At 37.2% G+C, this 24,204-nt stretch overlaps 1 protein-coding gene across 5 annotated transcripts; it reads left to right on the forward strand.

Annotated features, from left to right (window-relative positions):
* The first annotated feature begins 17,601 nt into the window (after positions 1 to 17,601).
* Positions 17,602 to 21,975, forward strand: LOC107801284 (3-hydroxyisobutyryl-CoA hydrolase 1). 5 transcript variants are annotated; one of them, XM_016624587.2, is made up of 7 exons: positions 17,603 to 17,859; positions 19,123 to 19,186; positions 19,686 to 19,770; positions 20,094 to 20,178; positions 21,041 to 21,126; positions 21,595 to 21,622; positions 21,729 to 21,975. In XM_016624587.2, the coding sequence occupies exons 1-6, from the start codon at positions 17,838 to 17,840 to the stop codon at positions 21,601 to 21,603; spliced, it is 351 nt and encodes a 116-aa protein (XP_016480073.1). In that variant the 5' UTR covers positions 17,603 to 17,837; the 3' UTR covers positions 21,604 to 21,622; positions 21,729 to 21,975. The 5 variants fall into 5 exon arrangements, with proteins under 5 accessions (XP_075100964.1, XP_016480073.1, XP_016480074.1 ...); XM_075244863.1 differs by lacking the exon at positions 21,595 to 21,622 and having other exon boundaries at positions 17,602 to 17,859; positions 19,123 to 19,194; XM_016624588.2 differs by lacking the exon at positions 21,595 to 21,622 and having other exon boundaries at positions 19,108 to 19,194.
* The last annotated feature ends 2,229 nt before the right edge of the window (positions 21,976 to 24,204 follow it).

Raw genomic sequence — 24,204 nt, forward strand, 5'->3', positions numbered from 1 at the left:
CATCATCAAACTTGAAGGGGATATCTTTCTCAAGAAGCTTGCACAGAGGAGAAGAAATGTTTGAAAATCTTTAATGAAACAATGATAAAAACCTGCATGGCCCAAGAAATTGCGAATGCCCTTGATGGATGTCGGTGGGGGCAATTTTTCAATCGCCTTCACCTTTGCTTTGTCCACTTGCAAACCATTTCTGGACAGTTTGTACTGCAAGACTATACCTTCACGTACCATGAAATGGCACGTTCCCACTTTAGCAACAAGTTTGTCTCTTCACACCTAGCAAGCACTTTATCAAGGTTCATTAAACAATTATCAAAAGAAATCCCAAACACAGAAAATCATCCATGAACACTTCTACAAATCTTTCAACCATGTCAGTAAAAATATCCATCATACATCTTTGAAAAGTTGCAGATACATTACAGAGACAAAAGGGAATTCTCTTAAATGCATACATGTCATAGGGAGATGTAAATGTAGTTTTCTCTTGGTCCTCTGGGGCTATAGCAATCTTATTATACCCTGAATAGCCATCTAGGAAATAGTAGTATTCCTGTTCAGCTAATCTATCAAGCATTTGATCAATAAAGAGGATGGTAAAGTGGTCCTTTCGGGTGACATTATTTAATTTTCTATAATCTATGCAAATTCTCCACCCACTCACAGTTCTTGTGGGAATCAGGTCATTATTTTCATTAACCACTACAACCATTCCCCCATTCTTAGGCACACATTGGATGGAGCTTACTTGTTTGCTATCAAAGATTGGAAATAAAATACCGACGTCAAGCCACTTAATTACTTCTTTTCTTATCACCTCTTTCATGATTGGATTTAGGCGGCGTTGTTGCTCTACACTTGGCTTGTGCGTTTCCTCCATGAGGATTTTATGCATGCAGAAGGCTGGATTAATGCCTCGAATGTTAGATATCGTCCACCTATTTTCTCTCTTGTGCTCTCGTAGCACTCTCAACAATTTTTCTTCCTACAATTTAGACAAGTCAGAAGAAACAATAACAGGTAGAGTGTCAAAACCACCCAAATAAGAATATTGAAGGTGAGGGGGAAAGGGTTTAAGTTCCAATTTAGGAGTTTCTTCAATCGACGGTTTTGGAGGAGGCCCACTTGGCCTATTTAAGGGCTCAAAGGGGTTTAATCCATGCATGTAGGCACATGATGTATCTAGTATATGAATCATCTCCTCAATCTCATCATCAATCTCTAAGCTATCGAACAACATGAGTGCTTTGTCTAGAGAATTGTCTAGATATACACTCGTGTCAATATGTTTCTCATCCACCTCCACAACAAATATCATAGAGAGATCCTCATAATGGTGGGGAAGTTGGATTGCCTTGTAGATATTAAAAATTGCTTCCTCGTTGTCCACCCTCATAATCATTTTTCCCTCTCTTACTTTAATAATTGCATCACCTATAGCCAAAAGAGATCGTCTCAATATGTTTGGAACTTGTTCATCAGCCTCATAATCTAGGATAATAAAGTATGTTGGGAAGATGATTTCCCAATTTGCAGCAACACATCTTCAATCACTATTTCAGGGTAGGCTATGGATCTATCACCTAGTTGCAACATCACATTGGTGGGTCTTGGAGCTCTCAGACCCAATTGTTTGAACAAGGACAAGAACTTCAGATTTATGCTGGCCCCCAAATCACAAAAATCACAACCCACATCGAAATTACCAATCTGCATAGGGATGGTGAAACTGCCAGGATCCTTAAGGTTTTGAGGAAGCTTGTTTTGGACCTTTGAAGTGCACTCCTCCGTATGTGTGGTTGTCTCAAATTCAGTCAATCTCCTCTTATGAGCTACTATAACTTTGATATACTTATTATACTTTGGAATTTCACAAAGTACATCTACCAATGGAATATTCAATTGGACCTGGCTCAACATAGAGAGAAATTTGTTAAACATGCGGTCATCATTCTTCTTCTACAATCTTTTGGGGAAAGGTGGTGCTGGCCTTGCAGCATTCACTGGTTCTGAACTTTCACCATCTTTCTTTGACTCATTTGTTGCTTTAGGAATCAACTCCCCCTCGGGTATAGGCTTGTCCTTTCTCTTCTTTGGCACTTCTTCTAATTCCCTCCCATGTTTGAGTGTAACCGCATTACATTGATGGTTCTTCTCTATATCACTGGGAAGAGCGCTGGTAGGCCTAATATTTTGATTTGACTCTAACTGCCCTATTTGTTTCTCAAAATTTTTGAAATTGGTCCTGAGTTGTTGATTGTCAAGCAAAAACTTCTTCAACAAGTCATTCGTACTCTCTTCTATTTGCTGGGGTGGCTTCTAAGGTTGATTAAAATTTCCTTAGGCCTATAATAATTCCGAGTCATCTGATTTCCACCCTTGGAAAAGTTAGGATGTTTCTTCCAATTTCAATTTTAAGTGTTCCCATATTGTGCATGCTGATTCATCGGACCTCTTGTCTGTTACCCCACATAGTAGATAGATTCAGGATTTGCGGGGCGCATGTCACTCGTGTGATTGTCACCACATAATTCACAGCAAGCAGACATTTGTTGTACATATTGCATCTGTTGTGTTTGGTGCATTGTCATTCTATTCATTTGATTTGCCAATTTTTCTATATCTGCTCTCATGGCTAAGAAGTCATCAAGCTCAATTACATCGACTACTTTCTATTTAAGTGCTCTTCGTGATTCCCCATCTCCTTGTAAATTATGATCATTAGCAGTGAAGTTGTTTAGTATGAGTTGGATTTCACTATACAGCCTCGCCATGCAACTACCCCCACAAGCTGAGTCAAGATTCATCTTTGATGTCTTGTCTAATCAACGAAAGTATGACCGAATACCTTATCAGTTTGACAATGATGCAAAAAGTCTCTTAGTAGCTTCGTGTATCTTTCACAAGCTTAACGAAGAGTCTCGCCATCCCGTTGTTGGAACCCAAGAATCTGGCTCCTCAGCGACTTTGTCTTTTTAGTAGGAAAAAAATTGATTAAGAACTTTCTTGCTAGATCATCCCAAGTGTGGATTAAGTTCGCGGGCTCCTTTTGCAACCATTCTTTGGCTTCCCCTAGCAGTGAAAACGGAAACAATGTCAGCTTGACGTAGTTCTTGGAACCATTCGGATAATTGTAAGTGTCCGTGGAAGTTCCAAATGTGCCGCTGTGGGTTTTCATGAGATAGACCCACATATTGCCATGTGGGCTGAATCAGTTGTACCATGTACTATTTGACCCATGATATCATCATAATAGCCTGAGTCATATTAGCAAGATTGGGCCTTGCGGCTTCTATCACCAGATGCTCTTCATTACCTGCTATCTCTAGTGGTTGTGGTTGAACTATGATGTCTAACTCTCTTTCTATTCTAGTTCTAGCTTCAACTCCCCTCCTCACTCTGTGAAGTGTTCGTTCAATTTCAGGATAAAGAGGAAGGAAGTTGTTTGCGCTTTTACTCCTCTGCATTCAAGAGAAGATCCTGCATTAACACAAACAAGGCAAACTGAAAACTAAAACTTGAACAAATAACTAATAAAAGCTTAACTCGGACAAGTAGCTAATTTCTAAGTCCCCAGCATCCGCGCCAAAAACATGTTGCGAACAAACATGCTCATGCAAGTATACATGGTCATCAAGTAATAGAGTAGTGAGTAGAGTATCGTTCCCACGGAGACTTATGATTAACTTTTGACTGATTCAAACTCAAACAACTTATCAATTCTAGAGATTTCTCACAAAATGTGTAAGTGACTAATTTACTACCTGAGAAACTATCAAGCAATGAAATAACTAGAGATCAACCACAACACTTAAGCAATTTCGGATAAAAATCAATATGAGAGGATATTCCATGGTCATAGGCTAGCTAACTATCTTGTTGCGTTCTTGGCTTAAAGTGACTAATTAATTTATCTGGATTGTTAGTTGACAGGGTTGATATTACTCATAAGAATCTGTCGAGTTCTTACTCGCCTATTCTAACTAATTTAATGCCTATATGTCTATGGAATTAAGATTAACAAGAATGCTTTTACACTTCCTGTATTTCAACCAAGCAAGACAATTAGGTATATTTCTATCCTAATTGTGAATTTGTTCCTCGATGCCCGGGTTTAATAACTTGCTCTATTTAATCCTATATGCAATTTAGAATTCTCACTTTTGAGTTCAACTCTAGATTCGTAGATAGTATTTCACTGTTAGCTACTCAGCAAAATAATTAAAACAGAATTAAATAAACAATCCAATATGATAAAATCAAACTTGTCAATTTAAACTTCAAATGTCAACATTCATGTACCACCCATGACCCCAGAATAATAGGGTTCTTAGCCACTCATATTCATACAATCATCAAAAATAATATTTTTAGACATAAAATCAATGAACACTAGAAGAAGAATGGAAGAATTGATCAAATCTGTGCTCCCAAGTGTTTCGTACTTTTGTTTCTCTCACAAAATTACGTCCTCCTCCTCAATATAGGTTTAGGTTGGCTTTTATATGAGTTGGGGCGACTTGGGGTCGAAATAGGACAGATCCGCATCACCAATGCCCAAGGCAGCATGGGCCGCTGCCCTAGCGCTCAACTTCTTCAACACACTATTTTGTGCACCACAGGTAGTGGCCCATGCTGCCTGTGGCGCTCAACTGTGGATTTTTGCCTTTTCTTCCCATTTTCTCTCCAATTCACGCACTTTCGTCCCAAATTGCATCCGAATGATTTCTACACAGAAATACCACAAATTAGCATAAATCATTATATTATACATACTAATTCTATGAGACATGAGCATAATTCGAGACAATATACATCAAGATATGCATAGATTAAGCCGAATATCAACTCTACTATGCCCATGATACGCAGAATACAGGGACACTGGTCTAGAAAATCCTATGCATCCTCAAAAGTTGTGCCACTAAAAGTAGGAGGAAAATACTTCTTGAACCTCTCTAACATCATCTGCTTTACCTCTGACACCACTTGCCTAACCTCAGGTTGAACCGCAATCATGGGCTGCACCGACATAACACCTGGAGCTTGATCAACATAAGCCTGTCGTTTTAGAGTACGAGCGGTGGGAGTCTGAGCTCCTACCCCGACCTGAGATGTAGCTCCCACCTGAGATAAGGTACCAAACATGCTCATGAAATGTGCCAAGGTCTCCTGAAGTTCAAGGGTAGCAACAGGTACCTCAGGTGCCTGCTCCCCATCTAGAGCTACTAGTGGCTCCTCAGTCGCAGCCCTATCAAGGCCCCTCGCTATAGCACGTGCCCCGCCTCTTTCTCAGCCTCTGTCCCAGCCTTTAGTAACACCAGCACCAGAGGCAACATCATCAGTAAATGAAGCTCATGTCCTAACCATCTGTGAGAGAATAGAAAGACATGCTCAAATTCTAAAATCAATAAAACCGAACGATAAGGAATAAAAGAAGTGGAATTTTATAATAGTTTCGTAGCCTCATGAAGATAAGTACAAGCATCTCTGTACCGATCCGCTAGACTCTACTAAACTTGCTCATGACTCATAGAACTTATGAACCTAGGGCTCTGATACAAAAACGTCGCGACCCAAAATCCCACCTTAAGGATCGTGATTATATATGGCAAAAATTAGAAGGCCCGATTTTTTGACCATTGAGGCACATCGTAAATATCGACCCAAAATCCCACCTTAAGGATCGTGATTATATATCGCTCCCAGAATGCTCGAAGTTCCCAGGGTCCCATATGCTCGAACTCGGGGCAGAGTAAATCAATGGCTATGATGAACGAGTAGGAGATTCCCAAGGCACATGATTAAAGCTGGCCAAATCTATTAGGCTAGTTCAGGCCCGTACCGTGGCATTAAATGGTTGTACCGGTCATATATCTTTGCAATAAATGCACTTGTATTATGTTAGGATTCCCCTAATATATAAAGGGGATCCTTGTCATTTTGTAAATCATCTCGCATCATTACTTACAACATTTAATACAAGAATATTCTCTGCTCTCTAACTTAAATATATTCTCTTGGTTTCATTACTTACATTCATTGCTTATATTTATAGTGTTCTATTTATTGTACTTCATTTATTGCTCATTATTGTCCATAAAAGCCCTCATCAAAGCTCTCAAAACTATTAGTCCTTCATCGGTCGTTCATAGCTTAGCATCGAGCTCGACCTCGAGGTCCCATATTGTCAGGATCGAGGCCCCGATTCTCAATCACTCGGTTTGCCTAAACGCACCATTTTCAAGTTCTTATCTTATTTTCTAGTCTCACACTTAGCACCTACTGCTTAACAACTAGCATAAAAACGGATCACGTATTTTTAGAACCACAAAATCAAACTTAATTGTTATTACCATTTTCAAGGTAAACAGTGATGGCACCTAGTTTCTAAGACTAGGTAAGCATATCACATAACAACACCAGAAAGATTATAACAACTTAATATTAAATAAAATTCAGAAAAAATGGCCCAAAGCATAGCCAATATGGTAATACAACAATCACAATCCCAAAACCTAGTAATACAGAGTCATAAGCTCTACAAGAAGTATATAATGAGTCTCAAATACAACAATGTTTAAGATACAGTAAATAATATGAAGGAAATAATAGAAGGTGACTTTGAGTCCTGTGAACGGAACATCGGGTATACCTTGAAATCTCCACAGTAACTCGGAATCAACTCACTAATGAGTGGCTTTCTCTGAGTTACCTGGATCTGCACAAAAATGTGCAGAAGCAGAGTATGATCATACCATAACCGGTACCTAGTAAGTATCAAGACTAACCTCGGTGAAGCAGTGACGAGGTTCAAGTCGAGACACTCACTAGACAAATAAATTGTGCAGAATATCAATATAAAAACTAACAATGGAAAAGCGTGATTGAATAACAAGCAACAGAGAATAGGCATGTGATAACACAACAAATTAATTAAAATACGTTAAAACATAAAGTGAAATAATCTAAGGAAAACAATGACATGTTCAAATCATCCACCCGTTACAACACTAGAATAACATCAACAGTCACTTTGAAGCACCACATAACATAATCAAAAATCACCCTTATGATGCCGCATGAGCTTCACAATGAAATATTTCCCCTTACATAGCTACAAGCACGTAAGATCCCTTGCCTCTCCACGTGTGCATCACAATGAAGTATTTTCCCTTACTTGCAACATTCGCCTAATCCCACTTATCTCCCAAATGTGCATCAATACACACAACCTTTATGTTACTTCATGCGTATCTCACTCACAACACAAAAATCAACCCACACCACACGTGCACATATGCCACAACACCGGCCAGACAACAATACCAAAGCCACAACAATGCAGAGCTCAACGCTCAATAACAAGTATACAAAAATTACAACAATAACACAAGGGTAGAGGTGAATCAACAATAAAATATTCTTCATATAACAAAGAACTCTAATTCAAGGCATATTAATAGCGTAAATATCTAATCCATTTAATTGTCACATATACGCGAGTGTACACACTCGTCACCTTATGCACACGTCGTATCACATAGTACAAATAATGCAATTAGACCAAATCCTAATGGGTAATTTCCCTCACGCAAAGTTAGGCAAGATACTTAGCTCAATTAGGCCAATTCAATACTCTAAAAATGCTTTTTCTTTAAAATTTATCTCTGCTTGGCTAAAATCTTGCAAAAACGACTTAATAATATCAAATAATGCAAGAGAAATCAATTTTGATTAATAAAGTTATAATCTTTACACAATTTTCCAAAGGTCAACAAAAGTCAATTCCGGGCCCATCCGGTGAAACATGAGTTTAAGGGTAGATCTGGACTACCCATAACCTTACGAGTCCAAATATGTGTTTGGCTTTCAAATCTGAGTCCAAATCGTCTCTCAAATCTTAAAATTTTTATTTTTCAAAACATAGTAAAAAATCCAGATTTCTCTTCAAATCCCATGATTTAGGTGTTAAAATTCATAAACAATCATGTCATATAATCTAAATTGAGTCAAAATCACTTACCCCATTGTTTTGTATGAAAATCTCCTCCTAAAATTGCCTCCCACCGAGTCTAGGGCTCAAAACTTGTAACGACCTAGCTGGTCATTTTGAGTATTGTAGCCTCGTTCCCCCATTTATTGCTTATTCTATGCTCGTTTGTTGTTATGTGACTTGCCAGGGTGGTTGGTTTGTTTGCATGGATGTTTTGCAATGAGATGGGACACTTGGTCCCAAGGTTGGAAGCCTAAGTTGAAAGAGTTGACCAGATGTTGACTTTTGTGTAAATGACTCCGAAATGGAGTTTTGGTGGTTTTGATAGCTCTATATGGTGATTTTGGACTTAGGAGTGTGTCCGGATATTGATTTTGAGGTACTAGGTGATTTTGACTTGAATTGGCAAAAATTGGAAAAGTTAAAGTTTGGAGAGTTGAGAAGTTTAACCGAGAGTTGTATTTGTTTTTACCGGGCTCAAATTTTAGTTCCAAAAGTTGGAATAGGTCTATTGTGTCATTTATTACTTGTGTGCAAAATTTGAGCTCAGTCGGAGTTGGTTTGATAGGTTTTGACATCGATTGTAGAAGTTGGAAATTCATTAGTTTCAATAGGCTTGAATTGGGGCGCAATTTGTGTTTTTAGTGTTGTGTGATATGATTTGAAGCCTCCACTAAGTCTGTATGATGTTTTAGGACGGGTTGGTATGGCTAGATGGGGTTCCAAAGCCTCGGGTGTGATTCAGATGGGATTTTGATGGAATTTTGGACTTGTATAGGTGCCGGTATTCTTGTGCGTTCGCACATGCGGTGGGAGTGGCCACAGATGCAGTACCGCATGTGCGGCGCTTTGGTCGCAAAAGCGGATTGGAGTGAAGGTGGGGAGGCTCGCAGAAGCAGGTGAATATCCGCATAAGCAAAAGCACTTCTGCAATGAGGAGACCGTAGGTGCGGAGTTTGGGATTTTGGCCTGGGCGCGCAGATGCAGACGCGAGGCCGTAGTAGCGGTCTCGCAGGTGCAAGTTGTTGGACGCAGAAGTGGTAGGTTGGGGTCTAGTGCTTTTTCGCAGATGCAGATTTGTAACCCAAAAGTGGTACTGCAGAAGCAATTATGTGGACCGCAAAAGCAAAATGCATGGCAAAATTGATAAATGCTAGGGATAGAGTATTTTCTTCATTTTAGACTTTGGGGAGCTCGGATTGAGGCGATTTTTGGATGGGTGTTCACTATATTTCAAGAGGTAAGTGATTTTTGATCACTTTTGTCCATGTATTTCGAATACCCATCAATTATTTGACCTATTTGTCATGAGTATAAGTTAGAATTTGGGAACTATGTATTGGAGAGTAAGATTTGGGAATTTGAGTGTAGATTTGTGGTCGGAATTTGATGATTTTGGTATGGTTGGACTCGTTACTGAATGGATGTTCGCATTTGGTAAATTTTGTCGGGTTCCAAAACGTGCGCCCGGGGTTGAATTTTTTACTTTGGTTAAAGAACTTAGCTTTATCATATGGAATCGACTCCTATAGCTTTTATTGATTGTATTATGTTGTTTGTGGCTAGATTCGAGTCATTCAGAGGCTCGCGAGGCAAGAGCTTGTTGGAGTTGTGATTTGTTCGGTTTGAGGTAAGTAACACTTCTAAACTTGGTACTAGGGGTATGAATCCCTAAACTACGTGTTATGTGGTTGGCGTTGAGGTGACACACATGCTAGGTGATAGGCGTATGGGCGTGCATCATGGTAATTGTGACTCGGTTAATTTTATGCTACAGTGTAGTGATCATATCTTGTTGTTATTCATGTAATCCCCATGTGTTATAGAAATTTAGCTACGATCTATGTTAGAAATCATGTTTAGACTATATGCTTGTACTGTTGGGATCCACCGAGGTCGTATTCTGCTAATGAGTTATTTGCTTAAATTGCAATTATGTACTCAATTACATTCATCATTTGCATATCATATTTCAGTATCTGTTATCATTTATTGTTACATCATGTATCATTATTTGGGCTGATTGGCATGAGATTTGTAAGCCCGATAGACAGGAGAGGTTGATGAGTGAGTTGAGGCCGGGGCCTGATTGTGAGTGATGTTTATAGGATCGGGATGCATTCCCGCAACATGCCATGTTGGCTTATATTAGTGCTTGGGCAGGATCCGCCCCTCCGGTGTCTGACATACCAAAAGTGAGCACAGGTACTATGAGTGCTGAGTCGAGTGCTGAGGGATTGAGAGTGTTGAGTGATTGAGCGTGCTGAATAAGATTGAATACTCTGAGAGTGTGAGTACATGAGTTCATCACTGTGATGCATTACATGTGACATGCACATTTGACATGTAGACATAGAGATGTAATATTCCTCATATAAGTTATACTTGGCATATTTTATCAGTGTTGAGCTTAAACTATTAAACTTGAAAGCATGTCTACATTTCTGTATTGTGTACAAGTGATTATGATATTTCTTCGAGTTATTACTGTCATTTTCCTATCATATCTGTATTGTTATTTTCTGGATTTGGACCGTACCAATCTGTGCTCGTCACTGCTTCCATCCCAAGTTTAGTCATGTTACTTATTGAGTACAATGGGTCGGTTGTACTCATGTTATACTATGCACTTCGTGTGCAGATCTAGGTACATCTGGACCTGGTGGTTGATAGACTTGGAGCAATATCAGCTAGGAGACATTTGAGGTAGCTACTTTGACGCCTGCAGACCTCGACTCTCCTTCTTTTCAATTTTTATTTTGTATTGTTCTATGCTTCAGACAGTTGTATTAGATATTTAGACTGTGTTGGCACTTAGTAGCTCATGCAGTTATTGATACCCGAATTCTGAGAATTATTTATTTGAGTCGCAATTATTCTTATTGGTTATTTATGGGATTTTCACTATTAAACTCAGTATATAATGCTTTTAAATTAAAATACATAGTTATTTTGTGATTATCGGCTTTCCTAGTACTATGATAGGTGCCATCACGACGTGTTGAGTTTTGGGTCGTGACAAGTTGGTAGTAGAGACTAGGTTACATAGGTCTCACGAGTAATGAGCAGGTTTAGTAGAGTCTTGCGGATCGGTTCAGAGACGTCTGTATTTATCTTTGAGAGGCTACCGAACAATTAGGAAAACTTCACTTTCTTGTATTTTTGTCATGTGGATTTGTTGATTCCAAAAACTAAACTTCTATTATTTTATTCTCTCATAGATGGTGAGGACACGTGCTACCGAATCGGGCAGACGGTCACCAGTACCACCAGCTAGGATTGCGGGAGGTCGGGACCGCTGTAGAGGCCGAGGTCTCAGGGGCATTGGGAGTGATTTGGGTTGTGGAGCCACCAATTGCTCCAGCTTAGGAGCAGATACCAGATGTGCTCGAGCTGGTGGGACCACCTCAGGCACCAGATGTACCCATTGTGATTCCAGGCCTTCAGAAGGCTTTGGCCCAGATATTGATTGTATGCACTAGCCTTGCTCAGGCCATTTCAGTTCAGGCCGCACCAGCCACTTCTTAGGCCGGGGGAGGTGCTCAGAATCCTGCCGCCCGTACTTCATAGCAGGTGGTTCTGGGACTTCAGACACCGGGCACTACCATCTTAGTTGGTTGCGGTTGCTCAGGCCTATGTCGGTGCACCTATGAATGACGAGGAGCAGAAGAGTCCATAACATGAGGAGCAGAAGAGGCCAGAGCAGGTGGGCTTGATACACGTGTTGCAAGTAGGGGAATTACTTGAAGCCATGCGGTGTTATAAGGTGGGCTTAAACGCGGGTAGCTATTTCAGAAAAAATGATTTTAAAACTAAACGTAAGCCTCCCACGGTGATATAAAGAAAGATTATGATTGAGATTTAGAAATGCGAATACGAAGTTGTACCTCGATTGTGATTCATATTGAAAAGAGTTATTGGTTGAACGTCTCTTGTTGCTTTTATTTTTCCTTGTCTTACTAATGTTTGTCGGTATTTTATTATTTGTGGTGCTCATTATGTGTTTCCTTCTTGTTTCCCTTTTCCTTAAAATCATGTCATTTGCTTATGTTTTTAAATTACTTTTTATCACTCATTTCTCCGTTTTCTATCACTTCCCATTATTATATTATTGTTCTGTTTATCTTCTCCTAGTATGTGTCTTGACCTGGCCTCGAAACTACTCTACCGATGTTAGGCTTGACTGGGTACCAATGTAGTGTACTCATATTATGCTTCCACACATTTTTATGCAGATCCAGGTACATCTGCTCGTGTTGGATGCTAGTGAGTGATTTGCTACTTCTGGAGACTTCAAGATATACCTACCCGATGTCCGCATTCCTAGGAGTCACCTTCTGCTATCCCTTATTATTGTTTATCCTTTATTCATACAAGGATGTATATTGATATTTTAGTACTTCTTGTAGAGCTTATGACTCAGTCTCACCGGGTTTTGGGAGCATTGTAGGTGTGATTCAATTTTGAGATATTTATGAGACTTATTTGTTTATATCATGTTTCTAGTCATTATTTCTATCATATTCTCTTGTTTATTAGGCTTACCTGGTCTTAGAGACTAAGTCCCATCATGACATTCTAAGAAGGGAAACTGGGTTCGTGACAATTACCTTTCTTGCCATTTCCAAGGCCTACATTACCCTCTTGGTAGGCTTTTTGTGAGAGGAAATTATGTTTATTTCCAGTCATATGGCGGGAGCTAGCACTATCCACATACCAATAGTTCTTGCTTCCTCTCACCTTAGTCTGCCAAAACATTCAGGAGTTAGCTTTAGGAACCCAGACAAACTTGTGTCCATTTCTTTGAAAAAAAAAAGAATGAATCACATTCTTTTTAGTCCATCCTGATAATCTTTCACTTTTCTGGGAGGAACCAGGTCTAATAACTTTTCTTTTCTCAATATAACATTCTTAAGATTTGCTTTGATTCAATTTGTACATGTTTCTTTGAAGTGTCCATTATTATCACAGTGTGTGCATAGGCTATTGTCAAGGATATCAACATACTTGCATTGTTGATTATATGGGGTTTTAGCCTTAGTATGTCCTAGACCCTTTTTGTTGCTACTATTATTTTCATGAAACTTAAACATTATCTATGAAGACCTCGTCCATTTGTAATTTCTTGCTAATACATACTTAGACTTATCCAAATTCTCTTGAAGCACCCTAGCATTTTCAGATTCAACTAGGAGATTGGTTTTAACTCTCTTTAGTTCACTTTTTAGTTTCTCCTAAATATTTGTGGTTATGTCCTTACTCTTGGTGGGAGCATCAAATAATTTTTTTATTCTTAATTTCTAAGGATGCTTTCTCATCTTCAAGTATAAGAACCTAGTTCTTCAGATCAGCAATGAAAATTTCAAGGTCTCCATACTTACTTCTAGGACTTTATTATCACCTATGAGATGCATAATCATTCATTAGTGATTCCTTTTCAGCATAATTGTTTTTTGATATGCATCAATCAGGACACCAGACAAGGAAATCAATTTCTATTTAGAGTAAGTATGAATTTGATCTTTGATATCATGAAAGTTTACCACATGTTGTTCTTCATCATCAACATCAGAGTCGGAGTTTTCCATCAATTCCAAGAGATCTTTAAGTTTTGAAAAACTAACTTCTTTGGCCGTTAGTGACTGATCATCTTCATCACTTTCTTCATCATCATCAAACTTATCAGTTGAGGATGATTGCATAGAAGTCATAGACCTTTTTAAAATTTTGTCCATGATCTTGTTTGTCATCCTGCATCCAGGATCCAGTCTCTTTTTTGTTGTTTTGCCTTAGTAGGATTGTTCCTCTTCTACTCAGTTTCTCATAGTGGATAGTCCTTGATGAAGTAATATTTTTTTTTCACACTTGTAGTGTCTATTAATATTATTTTTCTCTGTAACCTTAGGTTTGAATGAACTACCTTTATTCAGAAATCTGCTCTTTCTGATTGCTCGATGGAAATGCCTAGTAAGCAGTGTCATGTCATCTTCTTCAATGTCCTACTTCTAAGTGGTCTTGAGACCAAGTTCTTAGGCGTGCGAGGTTTATAAAACTATCGATTTAGACAATATTGATTTTGCTTTAACTCATATATCTCCAAGTTTTCAATTAGATCATCAAGAGTCACTGATTTCATTTCAGATTTCTTTCTTCATAATTGCATTAACCTTGCTATCCCATGAGGGTGGTAGTATAATTGGTAATTTTTCTCACAATTTTGTTTCATGGGTTAATTTCTCAAAGAGATATCACCTCATTGATGATTGACATAAGCCTTGTATGCATCTCAAGAAATATTTACCCCTCTTTCATCTTAAATAGTTCATATTGCCTAGTCAATATGCCGATATTTGACTGTTTAACTTAAGACGTACCCTCATATGCACACTTGTCACTACTAATTTTCTACCATAAATCGTGATGGTACCTAACAATGCCATTAGGCAAGCCAATGGTGAACCTCCAACATAATTTATTCATTCTTAACTTTTAAAATTGAGAATTTCATTCAGTAAATGGAATGGAAGTTAGAAACCATAAAAATATATGTTCTTCCTTACTAAGTCACAGAGTAAGAACAAAACATAAAATGAAATAATAATAATAACATTAGGTACAACCGTGAACATCCACTATAAACCCCCAAAACCCGATGCCACAAGTGCATGAGCAATCTAGTAGAATATACAAAACCACTTTAGATACAATCGAAAATAAAATAGAAAGAAATAATAAACATAACAAGAAGGAGACTCCGGGTGCTGCAGATTGAAGAATGGAGAGCAGATCACCACTAAGTCACCAAATAGTGCATCTATGCGCCCGAATTATCACGATCCAAACCGATGGGCCGCGACGGGTGCTCGAATCCTACGTGTCGAACATCCTTAAGCATGCGTTTAAGATGTAAACATTAATAACATCTGCTGAATTACGAGAATAATATACATAAAGGAAACCTGCCCAAAAAGGCATACGTACATATACGTACAACATACGTAGGGTGAGCCGACAAGGCTACTATAGACAACTATGTACCTCAAAATTGGAAGTCGGCAAGGCCACATACTATCCAACTAGACATATTGTCTACAAACCTCTAAAAAAATACATAACTGTACAAAGACGGGATTGAGCCATGTCATACCCATATATATATATATATATATATATATATATATATATATATATATATATATATATATATATATATATACATACATACATACATATCGTACCAAAATTAAAAGCAGCTCCGGATCTAGTGGAGCACGCCAACACGCGCTGAACAAGGATCCTAAGAAGGAGGACGGTCAGCTTGCCTACCTGCACCTGCGGTCATGAAATGCAAGCCCCGTGAAATAGGGTGTCAGTACAAAAAATGTACTGAGCATGTAAGACATGAAAATTTGTACGAAAAAAGGCATAGATGAAATATGGAATAAAGAAATCCATCTATAAATCTGAATAACTTTGTAAGTTCTAAAGCATTTATAATATTATACATGCGTATATAAATATCGTGTCATGCATGGGTATAGGTGTACATAACATCATCAAGCCACTGAAGGCATCCCATCATATCGTTTGGGCCACTGTGGGCAACATCATCAACATATACCAACTGATCAGGTGGTGGCGCGTATATAACGCCGTAACCTTTTTTTCGTATCCCATATAAATATAATATACATATATATGCATATATAACGTCATCTGGTCATATACATACATACATACATATACATACATACATACATATACATACATACATATATATATATATATATACATGTATATATATGTGGGTAACATCATCAACATATACTAACTGATCCGGTAGTGGTGCGTATATAATGTCGTAACCTTTTTCCATATCCCATATACATATATTTACATATATACGCGTATATAACGCCATCTGGTCATGGGTCAATGTACATGTATAAATGAATGAAATGCATGAAAAATATGTAATAATCTCAATATTCCTTCCGGATAAACTTTTTCAATTGCGTATTATTCTGAGACCCATGAACAGAAGATATAATAATATATCACAAGGGGAATCAAGAACACAGAGACCCCTAGTATTTCTATGAATATAATCGTTTATGAAAACGGTACATTTGCTCGTTTCTTCTGTATAACTTGGACCATGCCATAAAGAAAGAAGGGATGACCTTAACATACCTGGAGTAGGGAAAAATCCATATAATATTCTTGAAGATTGCACCGTACTATTTTGTAACCACAAAATTTTGATGGAATTACGCTTCTATTCCTTGAAGTATTTTGAACGAAATTAAGCTTCTATTTCTTTGAAGTATTTTGAATGAATTAGGCTTTTGTTCTTTGAAGTATCTTGAACTAGGAAGAATGGAATATGTCTCTTGCTTTAGAATTTTTAATGTTTTTGGTTCTTTTGTCCAAATGGAATGGACAAGATTTGATTTTAAATCTTACTTGAAATTCTAATTTTCCCTAGATCGACACCTAGACATGGAATGACTCAAGAGTCATTCCTTAATTTGTGGCCTTCTGCCACGTTATCTTTCTTGCGGGAGGGAGTTTAATCTTATCTCATTTTTTTAATAATTAGTTAGGTAATGTCTCGTTATTTGATAATTAACCAATTTCCTGCATAACTAAAAATTATCTCAAATTACTTAAAATTCTACTTATTTTTAATATACTTTATACATCATATTATCACAGCCATATGGTACCTTGTATGGTACTAGTTCATAAATATCGAGTAGTATCGCTCGACCCGTATTTTATCCCAAATTGACCACTTTCAGCGAAACTCATTTTCTTTATTTCGTGTACCTTTTATCCTTCATGACACTTATTTATCGCTTGTTATAAATAGCATAAATACGTTAACCTCGAGATAATCTCATCGCCGAGTCTATGTCAATTAACTGAAGACGAAACTTTTAACATACGAAAACGCGAGATGTAACATCCTTCCCCCCTTAGAAACATTCGTCCTCGAATGTTCGACTCCCCGGGATCTATATAACTTTGGGAGGGTCGCCTTTGTAACAACACTACTACCAACTCTCCCTATAGAAGCTTAATAATCCAATGCCACACAGGACCACAATCATCAATAACGACAATGGCCTCACACGACCAATGACAATAACCAACACAAGAATTTATACACGTACCTTATGGTTATGATGTCTCAGTCGGATCCTTCTCTAGAGGAGGGAATAAGTAGGGATATTTAGACTTCATGTCTTCCTCGGCCTCCTAAGTCATTTCTTCCACATTGTTGTTTCTCCAAAGTATTTTCATGGAGGCTACCTCCTTATTCCATAGCTTGCGATAGCTTGCGGATTTCACTACAAGAAAAAGCCTTATTAGAGACCAATATTTAATGACGGGGTTCGAATGTGGTCCCTAAAAGTACCCTAGTAGGGATGAGAATATATGTTGGTCCTTAATTCTCTAATTTTTCATTAAATCAACGAAGAGAATTAAGTCTAGTTCATAAAAGGGTTGATATCTGGTCACAAAAGAGTAACGTTTTGGCGCAAAAAAGAGGCGCCATGCCAAATTAGAATAAAATATAAGAAAATTAACTTAACATCTTTATCTTTTTCAAGGAAATAAAGAAAGCTTAGCTGGCTCCCACTCACATTTCATCTCCCTCAAATCCCTAAATCACTTCCATAAACCTAAGTCTGCAGATTTCCCTCAAAGGCTATGAACGATAGCATGTATACTAAAATCAGAGCTATATTTTTCTACTCTTTCACTCTTTCATCTCTGTCACAGTAGGTTTGCAATCCGTTTGTGCAGGTTTGGGGAGAAAATCAAACTAGGAATGAGCGACTATCTTACCCAAAGTAAGCACACTTTATTTCTCTATATATATCCTATGAGACAATCTTTACTTATTACTCCTCATCTGGGTTTTTGTTATATCTAGCTTTTCTAATGTATTTTTGTCTTTGCGCTTCTATTTTGTGGTTGCTCAGCAAGATTTTGTACAATCAGTTTCTTTTCAAGATTGTGTTTTCTTGCGTGTCCTCTTTTTGAAATGTTTGTAAAAGCCTTTTCTTTGTTTCATTTTCTTTTAATTTGTTCTTCATCTTCTATACTTTGTTCAACATTTTTTTTGCAGTTAGTGCTTAGAGGAACTCCCCCTTTTTATATGTAGTTTGGATTAAAGATATGTTGTCAATTGTTTATCTTCCGTAAAAATAGATCTTCATTTTGTTTAGATTGTTTATTAGTGAATTCCTATGTTTTAATCCTTTTTGTAGCAGGAATATAGTGTTGAATTTTAGACAACCTTTTATCTTTTGAAAACATAATGTAATATTTAGTTGTTTTTTTTTCATCTTCTTTAATTTTTAGTGAGTCTAGTATATATTGGCTTAGCTTTAGAAAGTCTTGTTTGTGGCTTGCTAATGAATTTAGCATCTGGAGTATTTATGGCTCATTTGTAACTCAACAAAATGATACCTAACAACTCTATTTTCAATCAGCCGCATTTTAGTTCTATCGTTGTAGTCGAAAGTAAAAAATTTCAGAATCGAGTGTTTGACTTTAGTGTATTCATTTTTAGGTAGTTTTATTATCTGTCCTTTTCTTATATTAGTACTAAGACCGTCACAATGTTGGGTTAGAGTCAAGTTTTCACTTAATTCAATTCACAAGCATGAAATAATATAACTATAAACAAAAAATATATAGAATGAGTAACTAGTACACTGGGTGATAAGTGTTGAATACAGAAATTATTTGTTCCTTTTGTTTTGACAATTAATTTACAGCTTTTCTCATTCTTGTGGTATATTATTACTTTTAGATTCTTAAATTTAATCATTGGTTAATAATTTATTAATTCTAGCTCATTGCTATGAAGGTTATGTACTTCTAAAGACCAGAGAAATTGTTGATGAGTAACAATTAGTAAACTAGTTGATAAGTGTTGAACTGAGAAATTGTGTGTTCTCCGTTTTCACAATCAATTTGCAGCTTACATTCTCGTGGAGTATTATTCGTTTAGTCTAAAAGGTTATGTGCATTTTAGAGTACTTTCATTATCCTATATCTTTTTTCTAATTTGATTCTTATGTAACCTCCAGTTTAATGTGAAACAGTCAAATACAGTAAATGGAGTCAGATCCACTATGGATGCTACCAAATATGGCTTTCTTTCACCAGGTGCCAAAGTAGTGCTATCATTCCTTAAGTGTTAAATTATCTATGTTTCCGAATTTTCTGTTACAAAGTTGATATCGACTGCAAATTAAACAGTGTAAGGCTTAGAAGTCAAGCTACTCTTTGGCATTTAAAAAGTCTAGACTTTAATTAGTTAAAAGAAATAAAAGGTAATGCTACTATGTGCTAACAATACAGAGAGACATACCAGATATGGCTGGTGACAACTGTGATATTTCTGGATGATATTTAATTTTTTCAATAACTTAGTAATTTTAAGTGCACATAGCTTAATGTCCCCAGTCATATATTTAATTATTTATTTATGCTTATCAGGTAACTGAAACTTTGGTGATAATTATTTCCAAAAGTAGTACATACTGAACTATGTTATGGCAAAATATAGCAAACCCTAGGTTAAGCTAGGTTATGTGTTATTTTAGTTCTGTAATATAACTTTCTTTGATGTACTCCTTAATCTTATTTGAACTGCCCATTGAAGGTTACCATCCTTAATGGAATCGTCATGGGAGGCGGGGCTGGTGTTTCTGTACGTGGTAGATTTCGAGTTGCAACAGAAAAGTCAGGTATTGCCTGTACTTGAAGTAGATTTTATCTTGTTGTCTTCTTTCCCTTTTATATTTGATCTTTGCCACATTCTTTGGCATTTGCTTGAAATTTGTCTCTTTATTTCCTTTCTTATGGAGTGCAGCAATATATGAATGTTCCAGTGGAACAACACTAGCCAAATAAGAGCAAAACCTTACAAATTGTATATTTTCATGAGCTTTAGTTGGTACCTCGGATTTGCATTGAAGATCACACATAACCCTTTTTCTAACTTGATGTTTGTTGATGTGATACCAGAAATTTCAAGTCCAACATATTCTTATGTTTTTTTTGCCTGTAGGTTTTTTCCATGCCCGAAATAGCTTTGGGATTCTTTCCTGATATAGGTGCCTCTTACTGTTTATCAAGACTTCCAGGATTTTTTGGTAATTTCACTTGCCACATTGTTTATATTTCTGAAGGAATTTACTGTTGTTGATGTAATTCATTCAAGTGTCAGTGTGAAGTTATTTGCTACTTGTCGTTGGAAATTAAAAGTCACTACCTGGCTGCTCACTAGTTTAGGCTATCTTAAGAGCAATGGTCAGCTCAGCTACTTTGCATTAAATGCTACTTCTAATTCCCCGATATCCTTGAAATCAAAAGTAAGAAAGAGTCAGAAACAGTAAATTGATCCTTAGTTCCTGCAGAAGGGGTTCAAAAGCTTGTGATACACACCTTTTGGTGCATCTTCTCTTATAGTTTCCGAATTCTCTGGACATTCTTTTTATCTGTTTTCCACCATTATTCATTCATTGATCATATGTTTCCTCATTTTAAAAGTAAGTTTGCACTCATTATATAATCATACTTAGGTCAATACTCTTCACATGGAAGTCTTCAAAATATATTTTTCCTACAAATATTTGGACAGTTAGCTGGATGTCAGCCTTAGGTTTCACGTGATGGCTGAATTTGTCAAGTTTAAATTATTACAAATATCAGCCCTTGTTTTCATATGAATTTCTTAGATCATTACAAATGTTAGCCTTTGAAGACATGTAAAAATCGTGACATGTTTGAATGAATGATATCGATTTTATCTAGAGATATGATCCTTTTTTTCCCTGATTTCTTTATTCTGATTATGTTGCTATTATTGGGGAGGGCTAATTCCTATGTTACCACGATGCACATAGAATTTGTAGGTACAAATGTTAAGTCTTGTTCTTTCTCAACAACAAAAAAACCAAATGTTAAGTCTCGTTTCCCCTTGGCTTATTTCTAATTTCTTGTACTCTTTGACAGGGGAATATGCTGGTCATACTGGTTCTAGGTTGGATTGTGCTGAAATGCTTGCTTGTGGTCTAGCAACCCACTTTGTATCATCGGCGGTATATTACCTTAATTCTCAGCATGTTCTGTCCATTTTCGATTGCTTCTATTGGAAATCAATGGCTGTTACTAATATGCGTATGTAGCTAAGTTATATTTGCAGAATCTTAAAAAATCCCATTAAAGTAAAGATTGGTTACTTTACATTCTGCAACCAAAAGAATAGAAAAAAAATCAATTTTTTCAAGTTTAATACCTTATTTTAAAGTAAATGATGACAATGATCTATGTATTTACGCATTAAACCTGCTCAAGGGCAAAGCTTATACTACTTTAGCATGAAATATAGTTGTGCTTCTGTCAAGATTTGTGATTTTCACCTTTAGCCAAGAAGTTATTTCATAATTGTATTTAACATTTAAACCCGGGATAACAGATAAAATTATCCTTGAACATATTTTCCAAAGGTCTAAATCAATTTTTTGTGTTCATGCAATCCCTTTTACGTTGCCATTTAACTTTTGTAGGGTAGATGACCACACTTAATGAATTTTGGTAAGTAGGTTGATCATTGTTAGGGTAAAATTATACAATATTATTTAACCAATCATCTTGTTGATCTTTATTGGTTTTTCTGAAGATATTTTAATACTTGTTACAGGTTTTGGAGATTGACGTTTGCAAGTAAAAAAGCTTATTTGGAGGAAATATAAGTTGACTCTCATTTTGCTGGGAATTTGGACTTTGTATAATGTCTAGGGATGTTAGCTAGGTTTTTTTTTTGCAGGAATTGTGTAACAATATTGTGATTGCTTAGTTACATTATACATGTAAATGGCGCCATTAATTGGAATGTTAATCAATTTTTGTAAAACAAAATTTATCTCTGTATTATCTTGTTGTTATCAGTTTTTTTTTTTTAATTCTTGTTATAGATTGAATTTAACAAGCACAAGAATGAAATAATAAAAAATTAATGTGGTTCCTAAAATTATTTTAGGGACCGGAATAACTAGTAGCTAAAATATTTAACAACCAAATTAATGTGTCCAATATATTGTATTTTGAGACTAGAAATATGGTGCCTAAAAGTATTTTAGGGACCAGGATTCAAACTGGTCTCAAATGAGATTTTAGGACAAGACCCCAATCTCGTTGCTATTGACTTTTAGCGGCGGAGGCTATAGCGACGGGTGGCGACCAGATATTTTTGGTCGCTATTGACTTTGAGTGTACACCTTCTTACTTTTCCATAGAACCTTCATGGATGCTATGTCCTTATTTTGTAGCTTGCGGATTTGTCGGTCTAGGATGACAATCAGAATTTCCTCGTATGACAAGTCCTCTGTAATCTGTACATCATTCATGGGCACCATTCGGGTAGGATCACCAATGCACTTTCGTAACATAGATACGTAAAAAACCGGATGGGCAGACTCCAATTCTGAGGGTCATTCTAATTCATAAGCTACTTGGCCCACTCTTCGAATGATCCTATAAGGCCCAATATACCGTGCGCTAAGTTTGCCTTTCTTGCCAAATCTCGTCACATCCTTCATAGGTGACACCTTTAAGAATACCCAGTCATCAACCCTAAACTCTAAATCTCGTCGCCGCACGTCAGAATATGACCTCTGACGACTCTAAGCTGTCAATAGTCAATCCCGGATCAACTTTACTTTTTCTATGGCTTGCTAAACCAGGTCTGGCCCATGTAACCCAGATTCTCCAACATCAAACTACCCTATAGGAGATCTGCACCTGCGCCCATACAAAGCCTCGTACAGAGCTATCTGGATACTGGAGTGGTAACTATTATTATATGCGAACTCAATAAGCGGCAGATGATCATTCCAGCTACCTTTGAAGTCTATCACACAAGCTCGTAACATATCCTTAAGTCTCTGAATAGTACGCTCAGCTTGTCCGTCTGTCTGGGGATGAAATGTTGTACTAAGACTTACTTGAGTCCTTTTTGGAAGGACCTCCAGAAGTTAGCTATAAATTGAGCTCCTCTATCCGAGATAATAGATACAGGGACACCATGTAGTCGTACTATCTCCTTAATATAAAGCCTTGCATAATCCTCCGAGGAATATGTAGTCCTAACAGGGAGAAAATGGGCTGACTTTGTAAGCCTATCAACAATCACCCATATTGAATCGAACTTACGCTGGGTACGAGGTAAGCCTATGATGAAATCCATATTGATTATTTCCCATTTCCAAATCAGAATCTCCATAGCCTGCAATAATCCACTGGATTTTCGATGCTCAATCTTAACCTGCTGACAGTTAGGACACTGAGCAACAAACTCTGCTATATCCTTTTTCATTCCATCCCACCAATATACTTCCCTAATATCATGATACATCTTTGTCGCTCCGGGATTGATAGAATAATGAGAATAGTGAGTTTCTCCCATAACCTGCCGACGCAGCCCTGCAACATTAGGGACACATAATCGTCCTCGATATCTAAGGACCCCATATTCTGTAACCTCAAACGGTGTCTTCTCCTTCTGAGGGGTGGTATTCCTATAATGAACTAACACAGGATCCTCGTACTGCCGTTCCTTCACTTCAGTTACTAAAGAGGATGTTGTCGTATCCTGAATAGTAATTCCAATATCACCTAAGTCCAGTAACCGAACTCCAGACTAGCTAGCTGATGAATATCATGGGCTATTCCCCTCTTTTCCGGCTATAAATATGACATGCTACCCATCGATCTATGGCTGAGGGCGTCGGCTACCAAGTTCGCCTTCCCCGGATGGTATAAAATATCAACATCATAGTCTTTAAATAGCTCCAACCATCTTCTTTGACGTAAATTCAACTCCTTTTGCCTGAAGATATACTAGGGGCTCTTATGATCCGTATAGATATCAACATGAATGCCATACAAGTAATGCCTCCACATCTTTAGTACATGAATCATTGCAGCTAAATCTAAATCATGGTTTGAGTAATTCTTCTCGTGCTTTCTCAGTTGTCTAGAAGCATAAGCTACAACCTTACCATGCTGCATCAGTACACAATTCAACCCAATGCCCAAGGAGCCACAATAGATAACATAACCCTCGGTCCCTTCTGGGAGTGTTAGAACCAGTGCTGAAGTTAATATATTCTTTAATG

The sequence above is a fragment of the Nicotiana tabacum genome, chromosome 22 (assembly GCF_000715075.1).
Source record: "Nicotiana tabacum cultivar K326 chromosome 22, ASM71507v2, whole genome shotgun sequence".
In the NCBI taxonomy this organism is placed as follows: domain Eukaryota; kingdom Viridiplantae; phylum Streptophyta; class Magnoliopsida; order Solanales; family Solanaceae; genus Nicotiana; species Nicotiana tabacum.